Here is a 17,040-nt window from a genome sequence, read left to right as displayed (position 1 = left end):
TGTGTGTGTGTGTGTGTGTGTGTGTGTGTGTGTGTGTGTGTGTGTGTGTGTGTGTGTGTGTGTGTGTGTGTGTGTGTGTGTGTGTGTGTGTGTGTGTGTCGGGTGTGTGTGTGTGTGTGTCGGGTGTGTGTGTGTGTGTGTGTGTGTGTGTGTGTGTGTGTGTGTGTGTGTGTGTGTGTGTGTAATATGACTTTTTAGGTGTTTATTGTTATTATTGACTATTATTGACATTTATATAACTCTCAGGTACGGTGACCCAGTAGTGCACAACACAACGAAATTCAAAAAGCATACATAGGTTCACAACACAACGAAAAAGCCACAACACAACAAAATAAATCCACAACACAACGAAATCAAGCCACAACACAACGAAAAAGCCACAACATAAAGAAATAAATCCACAACACAACGTAATCAAGCCACAACACAACGAAATCAAGCCACAACAAAACGAAATCAAGCCACAACACAACGGAAATGCTCCCGACCACTATGGGACTTTCGGAGAGCGTTAAAGTTAGTTCTCCTTGCGTTGTTCTATAGATTCGCCAGTCTTACAAATATTTAAACTCTACGATCAGTTTTAAGTGTGCAATTGTATATCGACATGAAATATCAATTCAAATTGCATTATAGCTGCATATTTATACTCAAGAACACTTTGACCCGCTGACACGGCGCTAAGGGAACGTCTGCCAATTCCACCAAGTTGAAACATATAATTTGCATAAATTAAATGTACTTTTTGTGGCTTGATTTCTTTGTGTTGTGGCTTGTTTTCGTTGTGTTGTGGACTTATGTTTGCTTTTTATATTGCGTTGTGTTGTGCACTACTGGGCCACCGTACTCAGGCCCTCTCACATGTTTTACTATGAAAACCAGAATGTAGCCTAAAAGCCAATTAGAAGGCATAGTAATTTTTTCCCCCCACACAGATGCCAGTGAAGATTATCACATACCAAATATATTTCCTATAGGAGAGCATGAGGCTTTTAACAGTTCTTAATCTCAGTGCATGTGTTTTGTATTGTATTTTGTATTTACTCAGTAATGCTGGTTCTTTAAAGATGCTAAATGAAACAAGCCTGATATCATCTTGCTCTTTTGTCACACAATGGTTTTCATTCCAGCTGCCATTCAAAAACAGATGGTTCAGCGTGAAACGCCTCACCGGGGGCTTCGGTCTGTCACTGTACAGAGAAGTTAGTCGCCTCATTATGCTGTAACCAATCAGATGTGATTACAGACTTCTTGATTTCTTCACTTCCCAAATTGAAAGTGTTTTCAAGCGAATCAAGGAAATAAATCAGTTTGAGTTGATCGAAACCTGCTCAAAATGTGTACTTCATGATTTTGATGAAATCTGGGTGTGCACATACAGTATGTGTGCTTATGTCTTGTATGCTTGCATCTGCTGCCTTTATACTAACTTATTTTATTACTAACATGTCATCATCTAGTCCAAGTCCTTACAAATCATTCATGGCACATCAAAACTTGAGATAACAGTGATTCTGACCATTGTCTGTCACCAGCCTTTTTCCTCTTAGGAAATTCTTAACTAACTTCAGAATGGATCTAACCTCTTTTTGTATTCATCCTCTAACCCTCTCTGCTCTGAATGTTTAACACTGCACGTTTTCTGCTTTATGACTTGCAGGAGTCTGTAATTGCCAAACACAACTCTCCTGAATCAGACTCCTGCCCCTCTTCACCAAAACACCCCTCTACCGTTAGTATAACCAATAACCTGTGAATGTGCCTTTTCGGTGTATTAACATTCAGTTCTCTTTTAAATGCATGTTGTCATCAGAACTAACAATGCAATTTAAATTGCCTAATTTAAATTCTACTGCTAATAATAATAATTAATACTCTATAGTATTATAATCATTATCATAATAGGTAATAATGTACAGTATTCTTATTTACTTTTTATTTAATCGTTTTCCCTTTAATGGTTTTTTTGTTTCTTTTAATTTGTATTCATTTTTCTCCTTTCTGTAGCCCTCAGAAAAGTGTGGTGTTCTCAATGTCACCAAGATCACTGAACATGGCAAGAAAGTCAGGTAAACAATGCATCGCTGAGTATTGCCATTTATCTTAAATAGGTATGGGGAAATAGATACACTAAAATAGTAATAATATTTATGCATTATGCAGGATTTTTTTCTTAAAAGAAAAAAGTTCTTAAAATAACTTTTTGTGGCCTCTAATATTGGTTGATGCTACAAAGAATGAATTGTGCTCAATTGAAAAATGTAAGCATTGGTCATTAAAGTGCCCCTATTATGTTTTATTTTCGAATGTTACCTTTAATGTAGTATGTAATGTAGCTGTTTGTGAATGCAAAAGATCTGAATTGCCAAAAATGAGTTAATAATTGACTATGCAGTTTTATAACACATTTGTATAATGGCAGCCTATGGTCTTCATTGGCTGCTCGCGAACGTCTGCTTTGACCAACCCTCAAACACTGTAGTTGTAGCTGAGACTGGAAGAGTTTGGTTCATGTTGTCGACATGCCGAGAAACGCTGTTTTCTGCACTGTGAAAGCGAATCCACTTAGCATGCACTTTCAAAAGACGAGGATTTGAGTTTGACTTGATACAATTGAAACTGTTCATATCACTGTATACAAGTGCCGAGGAAGCTTCCGGAGCTGAAATTCAAATATTGCCAGCAGCCATATCACCCTGTAGCCCAAGACTGGTTTCCCACTGAAGCTAAGCAGGGCTGAGCATGGTCAGTACCTGAATGGGAGACCAACTGGGAAAAACTAGGTTGCTGCTGGTAGAGGTGTTAGTGAGACCAGCAGGGGGTGCTCACCCTGTGGTCTGTGTGGGTCCTAACACCCCAGTATAGTGATGGGGACACTATACTGTCAATAAGCACCGTCCTTCGGATGAGACGTTAAACCGAGGTCCTGACTCTCTGTGGTCATTAAAAATCCCGGGATGTCCTTCGATAAAGAGTAGGGGTGTAACCCCGGCATCCTGGTCAAATTTGCCCACTGGCCTCTGTCCATCATGGCCTCCTAATAATCTCCATATACTGATTGGCTTCATCACTCGGTCTCCTCTCCACCATAAACTGGTGTGTGGTGGGCGTTCTGGCGCAATATGGCTGCTGTCGCATCATCCAGGTGGATGCTGCACATCTCCTTCCATGTAAAGCACTTTGAGTGCCTAGAAAAGCGCTATATAAATGTAACAAATTATAAATTATTAAATATGGTAACGGACGTTTTGTTTCCGACACATTCTGTACTATGAACAGACTGATCAATCAGAGCAGAGTAAAAAGGGATTGATCCTTGATTAAGCCGTCTCAGACACTGTGAGAAAAGAGGTGATGCTGCGATGTATATTATGAGAAAATGTGTGTTTTTTTTTTACCTCAGATGCATGAAAACCTATTGTACAGTCCCTCCAGAAAAACACGATTATGCGATCGCATGATTTAATGCATAATCAGCCAAAGTCCGCATATTTATGCGGGGGCCGCATTTTTTCAAATACGCCGCACTTTCGCAGCGTAAATGATAAATCAGTGAGTCGATTCAGCGGTTTGGATCGCCAAAGTCACGTGATTTGAGCAGTTTGGTGGTTTGACACGCGATCCGAATCATGAATCGACTCGCTGATTCATAAAGTTTCGAAGCTTCATGATGCTGTTTTTTGAAATCGGTCATCACTATATAAGTCGTTATTTAGGTTTTAGCACAAAAACTATTCTCGTCGCTTCATAAAGTTATTGTAGAACCACTGTAGTGAGATGGACTTTGTAACGACGTCTTTAGTACCTTTTATGGGTCTTGAGAGTGAACAGTGCAGTGCACAGGGCCTTTCTGAGCCATCGGATTTCAACTAAAATATCTTAATTTGTGTTCCGAAGATGAACGGAGGTCTTACGGGTGTCCAACGACAAGAGGGGAAGTCATTAATGACAGAATTTTCATTTTTGGGTGAACTAACCCTTTAAGAGATTGCACTTTGTGCATTGGAAGCACTCAAATGTATTCATTTTTTCAGAAGTTGTAGTATATTCCTTTTGTAAAGCTACAGAAGTTGTTTGACTCAATGTTTTGTAAATTTGAGCCATGTGTTTATTAAGGTCTTCAATAAAACAAGATGAGAACTTAAATATTCCCAGCACTTTCTGTGATGTAGTGCTTTTTTTCTCTTTTTCATCAAACCGCAGTTTTTGCAAGTTCCCGCAATTTTATTGCATAAAATTGCATAAATATCTCGCATTTTCCATCACATTTTTTAATAAAACGTGCTGCATAATCAAGGATTTTTGCAACAATCACAAAAAAGCCGCATTTTTCTGGAAGGACTGATTGTTGGTTTTACAAAATAAGGATTCTTTAACATAGCATAATAAGGGCATTTAAAATTTCTCATTTGATCTTTAGAATAGTGACACAGATGCTCTTATTGTTTTGTTGTCCTGCAGGAAGAATTGGGCCTCCACCTGGACTGTCCTGCAGGGATCCTCTTTACTCTTTGCAAAGGGTCAGGGCAGCGGCACCAGCTGGGTATGTATTTATGCCAGGTTACAATGGCCTATTCCTCTGGGGCAAATGTGGAATTTTCCTCTTCAAAATACTTCAGTGTATTTGACCTTGTTTGTCTGTAGTAACAGTTGCCAGCGTAATTTCAATTGACACGCTTTGAATACTGCCAGGCCCCTCCGTAGTCTGCCTCAAATTTGCCTGCAAGAGTATACTGAGCAAACTGCATCCACATTCAGTGCTCAGCAAGAGTGAACAAAAAGATGCCTGGATGCTTTTACATATAATAAATATTAGCTCTCTTGTCAATTTGTACCTCTCTCCTTCGTTTATATCTCCCATGTGTGTTGTGAGTGTGTTTTCATGCATCATCACTCTCTTTATGTTCTTTTCCTTTCTTTCATCTCTTCTCTGTCTCTTCAAAGTCGTACTGCCGCAATGGTTCCTTTCCTGAGCTCCTCCTTTCATTGCTAAGTAACTGGAAGCGTTCGATTAAACCCCGGCCTGCAGTGTCCTATACGCACTGTAGACGCGGCCGGGCTCCTTCTGTATGTGTCAGCCTCTCTGAACTGAATGAATGTGCCCTCTGTGCTGATCTAGGAACAGTTTTGCATAGATTAAAGATGACTAATTTGATTTAAAATTCTTTAGATGGTTTCAAATAGGATGCAGTTTTAGAAATGTTTGGTATTTGATATCATTTCATTTCATTATTTAAATAATTATAAGTTCATTCAAGTTATGTGATGCAGAGCTGTTCTGAGATCAGCTGAGCAGGGCAGCTTGTCTCCCATTTTATTTGTGCACGTCCTACTTTCTGCCTGTGTGCCACACTTATCGCCCCCTGCTATGTGCTTGAAGTCAGTTCCTCTGCAAGAGAGGGTGAATTTAAAACAATGTCAAATAACAGTTAATAAATTAGAACCTTGTTTGCTGGCATGCATCTGAATCATTTATTTTATGCTATGTATCTGTTTTATCACAACATACAAAGTGGACTTAACATTGCGCAAAGCAAAATATGGGAATGCTCTTTGCGAACCTGTGCCATAAATGATAAAACCGTGAAGCGTGTGCATTGTGCATTTAATATTCAAGTCTAACCTATTAGTGTACTTTCCCTGGCACCCAGAACTAATTCACAGTTAAAATGTAGCGTGCTCTGTAACTCGCTTTTGAACAGGAACAAAAATATCGCTCGTGTTTAACAGCACTGGACTAAACAGAATCCTAAATAACTCGCATAAGATGATTCATTAATGAAGAGGGGCCAGATTTAAACTGAGCGGTTTCATTTATCTTTGTTATTAAAGTTTGGAGGCAACCAGTCCAAACCGGAATTCACCGTGGACCTCCGAGGAGGTTCGGTCGAGTGGGCATCCAAAGAAAAGTCCAGCAAGAAACATGTAATTGAGGTGAGATTCAGATAATGTTACCTCTGAATGTCTCTTAATATTCAACATCGTTGTAAATACTTTTCGTTTTGACATTTATGGTTAAATTACGAAGCCCTTTTCCTGACATATTAGTAGAAGATAAAGCAATAAGCCATGAGGTACAGTTTGTTTTTACAGTGCTTAGGACTCTTAACCCTGGAAAAATGACTGTATCACACAGTAATTTAACCATTACTGGCTTATTATTTTTATAAGACATGTTTTTTTATTTAATGGCAACAGCGATACTATAAGACAACAGTGGTAAACAAATAGCTGATTTATTAATTATCAATTTTTTTAGCAGGTGTTAGATATTAGCAGAGTTATTAGTAATGAAAATCTGGTATCAGGTACTGTAATACAGTTAAAGTTACATCAGCATAATTGCACATAGCAACTGTACATTTATAATAATAGTTCATAACAGATTAACTTCTATTTCATACTGTAACTGAATCTGTCCTGACACCTGCCTTTGCCTAATATGATCCCACTGACCTGATGTGAACTTTGAACCCCGGCAGCTGAAGACACGAGTGGGCACAGAGCTGCTGATTCAGTCTGAGATTGACAGTGTTATTAATGACTGGTTCAGAGCACTTTCTGAGACCATCAACACACATGTGAGTAAAAATACACACACAACACAGTGCAAAAATATGAAATAAACTGTTCAAAATCACGTTGTAATGACGGTGCATGTGTTGTAGGCTTGGGAGTCTGATGAAGCCATTGAAGAGGACATGCCTGAGTCTCCTGGATCTGAGAAACACGACAGAGAGAAAGACCCCAGAGACTCAAAGAAAAGCAGAGGTACAGAAGACAAACATTTGTAAAATAAATCATAATTACAAATAGGGTTTGTGACACACCTGTGTGTTTGTGCAGAAGTGAAGAACTCCAGTATGGAGTCGTCTGAACAGAAGAAGACCAGAGTGAAGCTGAAGAAGTTCCTCACACGGAGACCAACCTTACAGGCTGTCAGGGACAAAGGCTATATCAAAGGTAACATCCCCTGATATCAGTGCATACAGCTATTAGGAGCTTAAAGGGTTAGTCACCCAAAAACGAAAATTCAATTATAATTTACTCAATTTGCCCTCATGTTGTTCCAAATCCGATCGTGTCTCTTCAGAAAATTTGGACTAAACAACTCAATTCATATGGATTAGATTGACAATCTCTTTATTAACTTTTTGAAGCGTCAAAGTGGTAGTTTTGTAGACTGTCAATGGAGAGTATAGAAAGCACTCAGATTTCAATTAATGACAGAATGTTAATTTTTGGGTGAACTATCCATTTATAGGGTTAGTTCACCCAAAAATGAAAATTAGCCCATGAATTACACACCCTTAAGTCAACCTAGGTGTATGTAACATTCTTCTTTCAGACGAATAAAATCAGAATTAAATTAAAAATGTCCTGGCTCTTCCAAGCTTTATAATGGTGTTGGCTCATAAGTCCATAAAAGTGCATCTATCTATCATATAACTGCTCCACATTTAAATCCATATTTAACTTTATAGACTAAAATAACTAGCTTCCGGCGGTCAGCGGTACGCAGTTGACTTGCACTAAAAGAGTGTCCCCTGACACGATGTACAGGAGCATCGCAAGCTTTGACGCCTCTCGTGGATAGGGTTGGGCAACAAACTCAAGCCCCTCTTCTCTTATATCGAAATCCTCCGCCATTTCTCGTTTTAGATTTCAAATTCATGACTGGTGTTTTGTTTTACTCTATCCTCTGCGCTTCTGCGTTCATCAATACGCATGCGTCAAGGGTTACTCTTTCACCGTAAGTCGACTTGATAGTCTATAAAGTTTTAAATATGGATATTTTTCTTACACAAACGCACCACTTTGCTTCAGAAGGACTTTATTAACCCACCAAAGCCGTGTGGAGCAGTTATATGATGGATTGATGCACTTTTATGGACTCCAACAATTCACTGCCATTATAAAGCTTGGAAGAGCCAGGACATTTTTAATATGACTCTGATTTTATACGTCTGAAAGAAGAATGTCATATACACGTAGGATGACTTGAGGGTCAGTAAATCATGGACTAATTTTCATTTTTGGGTGAACTAACCCTTTTAAGCATTTGTGAATGATCTACATAAAGAGGAAGTGGTTCTGTTTGAAGACATCTCTGGTAACCCTCCTGTCTGTTCTCAGATCAAGTGTTAGGCTGCAGTTTGACTGCCCTGTGTCAGAGAGAAGGCACTTCAGTGCCTAATTTTGTCAAGATGTGCATTGAGCATGTGGAGAATACAGGTACTTATGTGTTTGTTTCATTGATTGTGATTTGATTTATTAATACACTCTTCGAGTTGTCATTCTCAGACTACATCCATTTCCTGTCTCATTTCTCTGAATCTTTTTCTCAGGCTTAAATGTCGATGGCTTGTACAGAGTCAGTGGGAATCTGGCTGTCATACAGAAATTGCGCTTTGCCGTCAATCATGGTATGGATTATTTTTTTTTGTTTATGCAGTTTTGTAAAATGATACAATCTCGCAAACAGGTCTCACACATCATTGTTATTGTTCATTAAAAATATAATTTTTTCCAGTCATTTGAAATAAAGCTGATATGAAAAAAAAAAAAAAAAAAAAAAAAATATATATATATATATATATATATATATATATATATATATATATATATATATATATATATATATATATATATATATATATATATATATATATATATATATATATATATATATATTAGATCATTAGAAATCTAACTAAAATAAAACAAGTTGAAGTACTAAAATGACTAAAAACTGAAATAAAAATAAATTAAAAAGTGTATAGAAATAATGGCAAAAGCCTACAACAAGATAGCTAAAATTAAAATGAAGACCTTCAAAGAGTCGGACAGAAAAATGACTCGTACTTTATCCAGTGGTATATTAGCTGTAAGTTTCTCCTTGTATAGCAGTCTGATCTGCTCTGTCCCGCAGCTTTATTTGTATAATTGTATAATTGTATAATTGGTATAACGGGTGTGTTTATATGTCTGCAGATGAAAAGGTGAATCTGGAAGACAGTAAATGGGAGGATATCCACGTGACTACAGGTGCTCTGAAGATGTTTTTCCGGGAGCTTCCAGAGCCTCTGTTCACTTACGCATCCTTTAATGACTTTGTCGAAGCCATAAGTGAGTTCTTTCATTTTATTTAAACAAGTTGATTACTTGATTGATTCACAAACATATGTAACTAGGCTTCATTTGTGCTGCAAATGTGTGAGCAGCTCAGAAATTAATAATTTAGTTTTTTCTTGAACGTTTACAATTTCTTAATTATTTTTTTCAGTTGTGTCCGGAGATCTGAAATCCTGGGATAAAACTCAAATTTAAACCTAAATAAATCATAGTAAAAAAAAAATATTTAAAAAAAGGCTATGATGTAAAATGAACATGAAATATTTTTGCTTCTATTGAAGTACGATACTGTTCTAAAGTTTGGGGTCGGCAAGTTTTTAATGTTCACCAACGCTAAAACCAACAGTAAATTTTTTTATAAATGTTACATTTTGCATTGTGGAATATTGCAGTTTAAAATATTTATATATATTTAAAAATTTAATGTATTACTGTGATGGTAAAGCTGAATATTCAGCATCGTTACTCCAGTCTTCAGTCACATGATCCTTCAGAAATCATTATAATATGCTGATTTGCTGCTCAAGAAACATTTCTTATTGCTATCAATCTTGAAAACAGTTGCTGCGTTGTATTGTTGATGAAACCGTGATGCTTTTATTTCCAGTGCTGACACTTTTGATCAATTTAATGCATCATTGCTGAATAAAAGTATTAATTTATTTTAAAAATACTGTATATCTTACTGGTTCCAAACCTTTGAACAGTACAAAGGGTTCTTCAGATGCTCTTTTAATAAGGGAACAGTTTGGACATTGATTTTATTATTATACACCCAGAAGACTAATAAACCTTCAACCACAAGAGGGAGCAGTTTGACTTGGGAATAGTTTTTCCAGTTCCCAGAGCTGGATTATCCAGGGCATCTCATTCTCAACAGTATCCTAATCCTGCTCTTTTTTGCTTTTTTCTTGATTTTCAGAACACTCCGATTACAAGCAGCGAGTCCAATCCATAAAAGACTTGATCAAACAGTTGCCAAAACCCAATCAGGAAACAATGAAAGTGTTATTTAAACATCTAAAAAGGTAAGGGACTGCTCCTGTCATTGTTTTTAATGGAACCATTTATTGCACGGATGGATTTGTCAAATTGAGTTATTAAGCCTTCCTTTCCAAACCATCATCATTCATTATTGATTTGGGGCCTTGCTGGTGTGTGTGATTGTTGGAGGTGAGGAGGGTGTGGTCGGTGCTCTGCACAGCAAGCCTCTATCGAGTTATCTCACTGTATCCATTACTGGGACAGACCTGGAGACTAGCCAACTACATCATTATGAGAGCGAGAGAGAGAGACATGTGGAGCAGGAGTGTGGGACAGGAAGAGACTGGAGGGAGGGTCTACACCACATCCTACTGATGCATTGCCATTGGTACTGGGGTGTGTGTGATGCACAAGCCGCAGAGAGAGACTTGAGAAATATAGCAAGCAGAAGACTGTGACAGAGAGAGAACATGAAGGGCTGTGTGGAGGAAAGTGTGAGGTGCTGTAGTTAATCCAGGCGCGGCTGTCTGTGATTGTGATGCAGTAGGAATGTAATTCAATTTAGTTAACGGCCTGTGTAAACAGTTCTTGACTGTGACATCAACCTTGGGAGCTTCACAGGAAACGGCAGATGTGGAGAACGCAACTGTTATGTTGCTGATGCTCTTTTAGTGTACGTCGTCTAGTGTTGACTATTAGCATAAAGTGATGTCCTCTTTGCAGCTCATTCTGGAAAAGACCTGCCCGATTAGACAGGAACAGACTGATTGACATGTAAAACGTTTACATGCTTTGTTTGTTACTTTGTTTTAACGGTGTTACAATTCTGGCTGATAATAAATGTATGCACTATTTTTGCCTAATTAAATAAAACACTAAAAACTAAAATCAGTCGTTTAAAGTGAATTTAGTATGAAAAATGTATAGTTTTTAGATTTGATAAAGATTACATTTACCAGTTTTATAAAATGTATTATTTTTTTTAAAATTAGCTTTACGTTACAAAAAAAACGCCAAACGGTTGATTTCTGAATATCTGATCAAATACTTATGTCTACAATAAATAACTGAAAAAAATACATGTGTACATAATTAATTACTCTGCCATTTAAAACGTTGTGGTCAGTGAGATTATTTGATTGTTTTTTAAAGAAGTCTCTTAAAGGCAGTAAGGCACGATATGTAATTTCCGCCGTAATTTTCGCTTATTCAAAACAAAGGCGCAGCTTGATGACGCCTTGATTTTGCGGAATTATGGGAGTTGTTGTCTTCACCTCAATAGTCGGTGGAAAAGAATCCGATGGGACTCGGGCGGAAATCATATTCATAGATGAGCTAATGTATTAACCCCTTGGCCTGGCACTCTTTTTTTTTTCGTATAATAAATTTTAGTAATTATTAGGTATCATTCGAAAGCTTACGAACTCAAAATTCACCCTGTGAAAACCATTTTGAAATCAGACATTGCGTTAAAAATGGTACTCTAAATTCTTCTACCAGGCTCCTCCCCCTAGTGGGCGTTGTATGTTTCATATTACAAAATTTATTTTAACTTTAACTACTTTATAATCAAAATCTTGACAGAACGCATATCGTCGGTAAGGTCTGAGTCTCAAGGTTCCATATTTGTGATGGAAGTGATATTTGGACAGAAATGTACAGGAAAATGTATTTAAAAAACAATCAATGAAATGTGTAACACCCGGTGGCTATTTTTGGTATAGTGCCTAAACAAAATCTCATGGGGGCTTACATTTTTGTGATATCAACTTCAAATTTGGAACACAACTTGGTTAGACATATGGCTTTGATTTTAGAGTAAAACATTTTTGGTAAAATAAATATTTTATAAAAAATATTTAGTACACTCTAAAAAATGCTGGGTTAAAAACAACCCAAATTGGGTTGGGGTTGTTTTTAACCCAGCATTTTTTAGAGTGTACAGTATTTTTCATTTACAGTAAATTTAAACTTCCATAACTTTTTCATATTTTTAAATGCTTTCACTTCAGCAATAATCTGCTGAGTGTCTTCTTTAAAACAAGACCAATTTAGGTATATATTCCAACGCATTCTTGAATTACAGCCCTTTAAGTTTGGATAGTGCATTTTCGTGACTTCTCAAAAAGGAGGGTGACAGTTAAGAGGTTAAAGATTTATTATCGTTACTGTAGTAAGCAGGGTGGGGCTGAAAGACATTGGAGTGGAACGAGGTTGCTGGAGCGAATGAGAGACAAGTGCGAAACACAGCTCGAGACCAGTGGAGCTTTTATTATACCGCTTCTTCCAGTCATGGGTATGTGGGGTAACGCAGTGCTGTTATCTTATTAGATACATTATTTGAGTGTATTGAAAGTTATGTTATAACTCTCTATGCTACTCTGTGCATTCACTTGGCGGCTGCTATGAGACACTTGTTGCACACTGCCGTAAGCTAGATCGATATTTGGCGAGGTAAAACATGGTACTCGCGGTAAATCATGAAATCATAAATCATCTGTGTTGAGCTCAGTGTTGGGGGTAACGCATTACAAGTAACTTGAGTTACGTAATCAGATTACTTTTTTCAAATAAATAGTAAAGTACTGTATTACTTGTCAAATTTACAACAAAATATCTGAGTTACTTTTTCACATTTATTTGACTTTGCGTTGCGTGAAAACATGGTTATTGTATTAAATAATTTTTTGTTTTTATTGGTAAAACTTTTTTCTCCTGCGTCCTATTCTTCCATTATCCAGAATGGCAGCACAGCAGAGCTGCGCCCTTTACTGTTCATGTGTGAATTTGCATTTTTACCTCAGCCTGAGGCTTATTATTTTAATTTTGGTATGAAGAGGTTTTTACATTTGCACAAAAATAGAACTTTTTTGTTATAAAACAAAAAACAAGCCCATCCCAGGTGAGAAAAAGTAACGCAAAAGTAACGTACCGCATTACTTTTCTTAAATAGTAACAAAGTAACTCAATTAGTTACTTTTTAAGGGGGTAACGCAATATTGTAATGCATTACTTTTCAAAGTAACTTTTTTAACACTGGTTAAGCTATATAACAATGATTCGTTTTATGTCGATGAATGTATCCTAACAGTTGCTCACCTGTCTAATAAAACACATACTATATTAAAGCTTCTTTGGTGTTTCCATGATTTCTACAAAATAAAATGGAAATGGAGGGTAACGCGGGTATGATGTCATTGATAGGTGACGCACGGACACAGTCCGTGTCCTGGTTAGAATTGCTTATTTCTCTGGATTTATTCTAACCATTTGGGAGGATGCAAGTACACAAGTCAACAAAATATATAACATTATTCTAGTGTTTTTTGGATATTTTAATACATATTACATATTGTGCCTTTAAGTTCACCAAGACTGTATTTATTTGATCCAAATAGTCAAAAAACAGTATTGTCAAATATTCTTACAATTGAAAATAATTATAAATAATATTGTTTACAATTGAATGAATTCCTGTAATAGCAAAGCTGAATTTTCAGCAGCTGTTACTTCAGCTTTCCATGTCACATGATCTCATTCTTATAATTATCAATGTTGAAAACAGTTGTACTACTTAATATGTTTTCATAATACTTTAATAAATACAAAGTCTTCTATAGAAAGAAAAATCTTTGTAACATGATGAATCTTTTTACTGTTACTTTTAATCAATTTAATGCATCCTTGCTGAATAAAAGTATTAATTTATTTTTTAACAGTAGCCTACTGTATATTAGCTAGTCTTTTTAGGCATCAGGCTTCAAGAAGCAATCCAGTCTTTAATCCATCACTGAAACTACTCTTTTATCTTTCTTGTCGATTTAGGTTTATGAAGCAACTTTTTATAACTATAAATTGTTAACTCTACCTCTGTTATCACATCCATTCCAAACCTTAAAATAATCATGAGCTATAAAGCTGCTTCCTCAGTGGCAGGTGAGAGTCACATGAATCTTTAATCACTCTGGGCTTTCTTTAGGGAGTTGTCTCATTCAGTCTAGCGAGGTCTGTTCTTTTCTACTGTATTTTTAACTTAAATTTTGCTCTTAGCCTTGTGAAGGACAGCAGCCAAAGTGTCCCTCGCGCCATCTCTTAGATATTCCCATAATCTCTTGTAAATCTGAAATGACAACACTATTATTCAAACGTGTCTGTTCATGCACATCATTTTAAGGCAAGTTCTGATGTTTGCTGTTGGAACATCCACTTCACACCTTCAGTATGTTTACTTCTGGTTTCTTTAAATCAACTCAAAGTTAAAATGAAGTCGGAAATAAACAAAGAAAACATATTCACTGTACATATAGAGTGAATCATTTCCCCCATGTTGTTGTATGATGTGCCTTACTGTGTAATTCTGAATGTAATTTGAGACCGGCGTTGAGTCTCAATAGTAATTGCTATATCAAACACGCACAATGACATTTGCCTTTGCCTCCATTTGCATTTAAATGGCTCTCAGTCCACTGTAACTCAAAATGGAGGATGGAGGCATAGCGTTCCAGAAAAATTACGGTCTGACATTTTGCTGTTGCAGGGAAAAGGCATCTGTATTTATGTAATTTAAGCACAATACCCAAACATTTTTCGTCGGGAGGATTTGTCATTTTAATGTGGAGTAAATCGTTTTGCGCGTGGTTAAGAAAACAAAAATGCATTTACCTGCCACAAATTCACCTTTCATGATTGTCAGACAATGGAAGCTCTTTAGTCGGGAAAAAAAAATGAAGCTCTGCTGTTGAGGATGGTTACATTTTTAACCAATTTACAGGAAAGCAAGACAACACTCTCAGACTCTCTCTCTCGATCTGTTTTTCAGAGTGATAGATCACGGCGAGGTGAACAGGATGACGACCCAGAGCGTGGCTATCGTGTTCGGCCCAACCCTTCTGCGGCCGGAGATCGAGACAGGCAATATGGCGGTTCATATGGTCTATCAGAACCAGATTGTAGAACTCATCCTTCTAGAGTATGAGAACATTTTTGGGAGGTAGAACATCTCTAAGTGACACCACCTGAGAATCAATCCAGAGAACACAATGCCAGACGTTTAACATCTCATATCCATCGCACAAACACGCACCACTGCTGTGGACCAAGCCTAAAAGTGTATATAAACAAACATATGAGTGGATTTACTGTGATGACTGGATATAAGCAAAGAAAACGAATACAGGAAGGTTATTTATGCACTTAATGTTTTTTATTTTTATTTTGAGGATATACAACATTTTCATTTTCTTCCATTTGGAACGTCATTCCTTGGCTTAGAATAAGCTGGATGGACTTTTGGACAATTATGGATGGTCATTAGTTTCCATTATACACTCTTTTTTTGGGGAAATTGGAATATTTTCCCAAGCTGGGAACTGGAATGGACTTTATCTTAGCCAGTATTGACGACTAGAATGAAAACTGACTGAGCAGACACTTTCAAGTCTCACCAGATTGAGGTTTTTTTGCAGTGAAATGTTTAAAAGTAAAACTGATTTTGGGGTTTCATTCATTCAGAAACGTGTCCGACTTGTATCTGGGCTCTCGCAGACTCAGAGTTTTTGTTTTCTTCATTTTTTTCCTGTGGAATAAGCTGAAAGTGCACTGTATTAGGAGACAGTATTATTTGACAATGACTACTGACCGACGGATAATGGGGTCGATTCAAATGGACAATGATTAATAATCAGTATTAGGGCAGGAATCTTGTTTCAAATGGGAACGGCTCCGAGAAAAATCCCCCCACTGAGTGTTTGCCCTCCATCTGCACCTCCCTAAAGTTTACTGGAAAGCCTCTTGCTTCAGGACGTCACGCTACTGGATAACAGACATGCTCATCACGTCTCTTTTGTGTTATCCAACAGAAGAAAAAAAAACCTTTTTAATGAAATGACCCTCCCTTTAATGAAATATCAGGACTTTCACGTGCTCGAGGTCAAACCTGTGTAGTTTCCTTGGAATAAATGGACTGTGTTGTGCCGAACTGTGTAACCGTATGCGGAGAACCAGGTTGTTTTCCAGATGTGAACCTGATGTGTTGTGTAGTTTAAAAGCAAGACCTCTCAAAAACAGCTCGTCTCTCGCCCTTGTATCTCCCGAGGCTTACTGGAAAAAGAAAGGTGAGATGCTTATATCGGCATTTAGGCCTTACACGGTTTCAAATCAATACAGAAAAATATTAATCTCCGGTTTCCTGCTCTGCCCCTGGATGGAAAGCAGCTTGATAACAAACTGACAGTATGGTACTGGAAATAATATTGCAGTTAGTGTTAACTGAAGGTACGCATGGAAAACGCCTTCTTTGTCTTGTTTTTAACGAAATTCAGAACGCATATATACAGACTACTTCAACAAGAACTTGAACCCTGTTGTACAAAAAAAAAAAAAAATTACCAATAATAGTTGAAGTGTGATGGCTTGAAGTTGTGTGTCGATAACAAGTGAAAAGATCTAATATTGTTGATGTACGGATGAAGGAAATGAGTGATGGGAGGGGTGATGTCATCACGCATTGTGAACTGCACATTTTGAATGTAATTTTCAGACTAACTGCTATTTCTGAAATTGATGTCTAATCCTAATTAAAAAGACAAAAACTCATGGATAATATTAAAGTGATAATGCCTGAGTTATTAGTCTAGTGTTTATTTTCATTGTTCATGTGTCACCATTCATCTCGATATTGCAGAAACTGATAATATGAAATGATGCAGGGAACCATCAACCGTTTCCTTTCTTTTCATACAGTGATTTATAATACGAAAATAAATCCTGTTTATTTTTGCAGAGCGGTTATGTTTCTTCTACAGTTATATACACACTTTAGCTAAATATTCATCTCATTAAAGCTTAAATTTATGTTTCTAAGTTAGCTTTATGATGTTTTTCTAGACAGGGCCGCCTTTAATCAGCGAAAAAGTGACA

At 37.0% G+C, this 17,040-nt stretch overlaps 1 protein-coding gene across 7 annotated transcripts in view; it reads left to right on the top strand.

Annotated features, from left to right (window-relative positions):
* arhgap12b (Rho GTPase activating protein 12b) overlaps window positions 1-16,743 on the top strand; it is a 75,236-nt gene extending 58,493 nt beyond the window's left edge. The window contains exons 7-20 of one of the 7 annotated variants that reach the window (XM_079800984.1): window positions 1,134-1,205; window positions 1,664-1,735; window positions 2,011-2,072; window positions 4,465-4,546; window positions 4,948-5,070; window positions 5,836-5,937; window positions 6,486-6,584; window positions 6,672-6,774; window positions 6,850-6,966; window positions 8,140-8,238; window positions 8,352-8,429; window positions 8,998-9,132; window positions 10,061-10,166; window positions 14,942-16,743. In XM_079800984.1, coding sequence (XP_079657110.1) covers window positions 1,134-1,205; window positions 1,664-1,735; window positions 2,011-2,072; window positions 4,465-4,546; window positions 4,948-5,070; window positions 5,836-5,937; window positions 6,486-6,584; window positions 6,672-6,774; window positions 6,850-6,966; window positions 8,140-8,238; window positions 8,352-8,429; window positions 8,998-9,132; window positions 10,061-10,166; window positions 14,942-15,116 — 1,425 coding nt within the window. In that variant the 3' untranslated portion in view covers window positions 15,117-16,743. The remainder of the gene's footprint in view (window positions 1-1,133; window positions 1,206-1,663; window positions 1,736-2,010; window positions 2,073-4,464; window positions 4,547-4,947; window positions 5,071-5,835; window positions 5,938-6,485; window positions 6,585-6,671; window positions 6,775-6,849; window positions 6,967-8,139; window positions 8,239-8,351; window positions 8,430-8,997; window positions 9,133-10,060; window positions 10,167-14,941) is intronic. The other 6 variants (XM_079800985.1, XM_079800986.1, XM_079800987.1 and 3 more) reach the window with 6 other exon arrangements.
* The last annotated feature ends 297 nt before the right edge of the window (window positions 16,744-17,040 follow it).

The sequence above is a fragment of the Gobio gobio genome, assembly GCF_949357685.1.
Source record: "Gobio gobio genome assembly, chromosome: 20".
In the NCBI taxonomy this organism is placed as follows: Eukaryota; Metazoa; Chordata; class Actinopteri; order Cypriniformes; family Gobionidae; genus Gobio; species Gobio gobio.
Note: the sequence above shows the minus strand (reverse complement) of the source record. Positions and strands in the feature narration are given on the sequence as shown.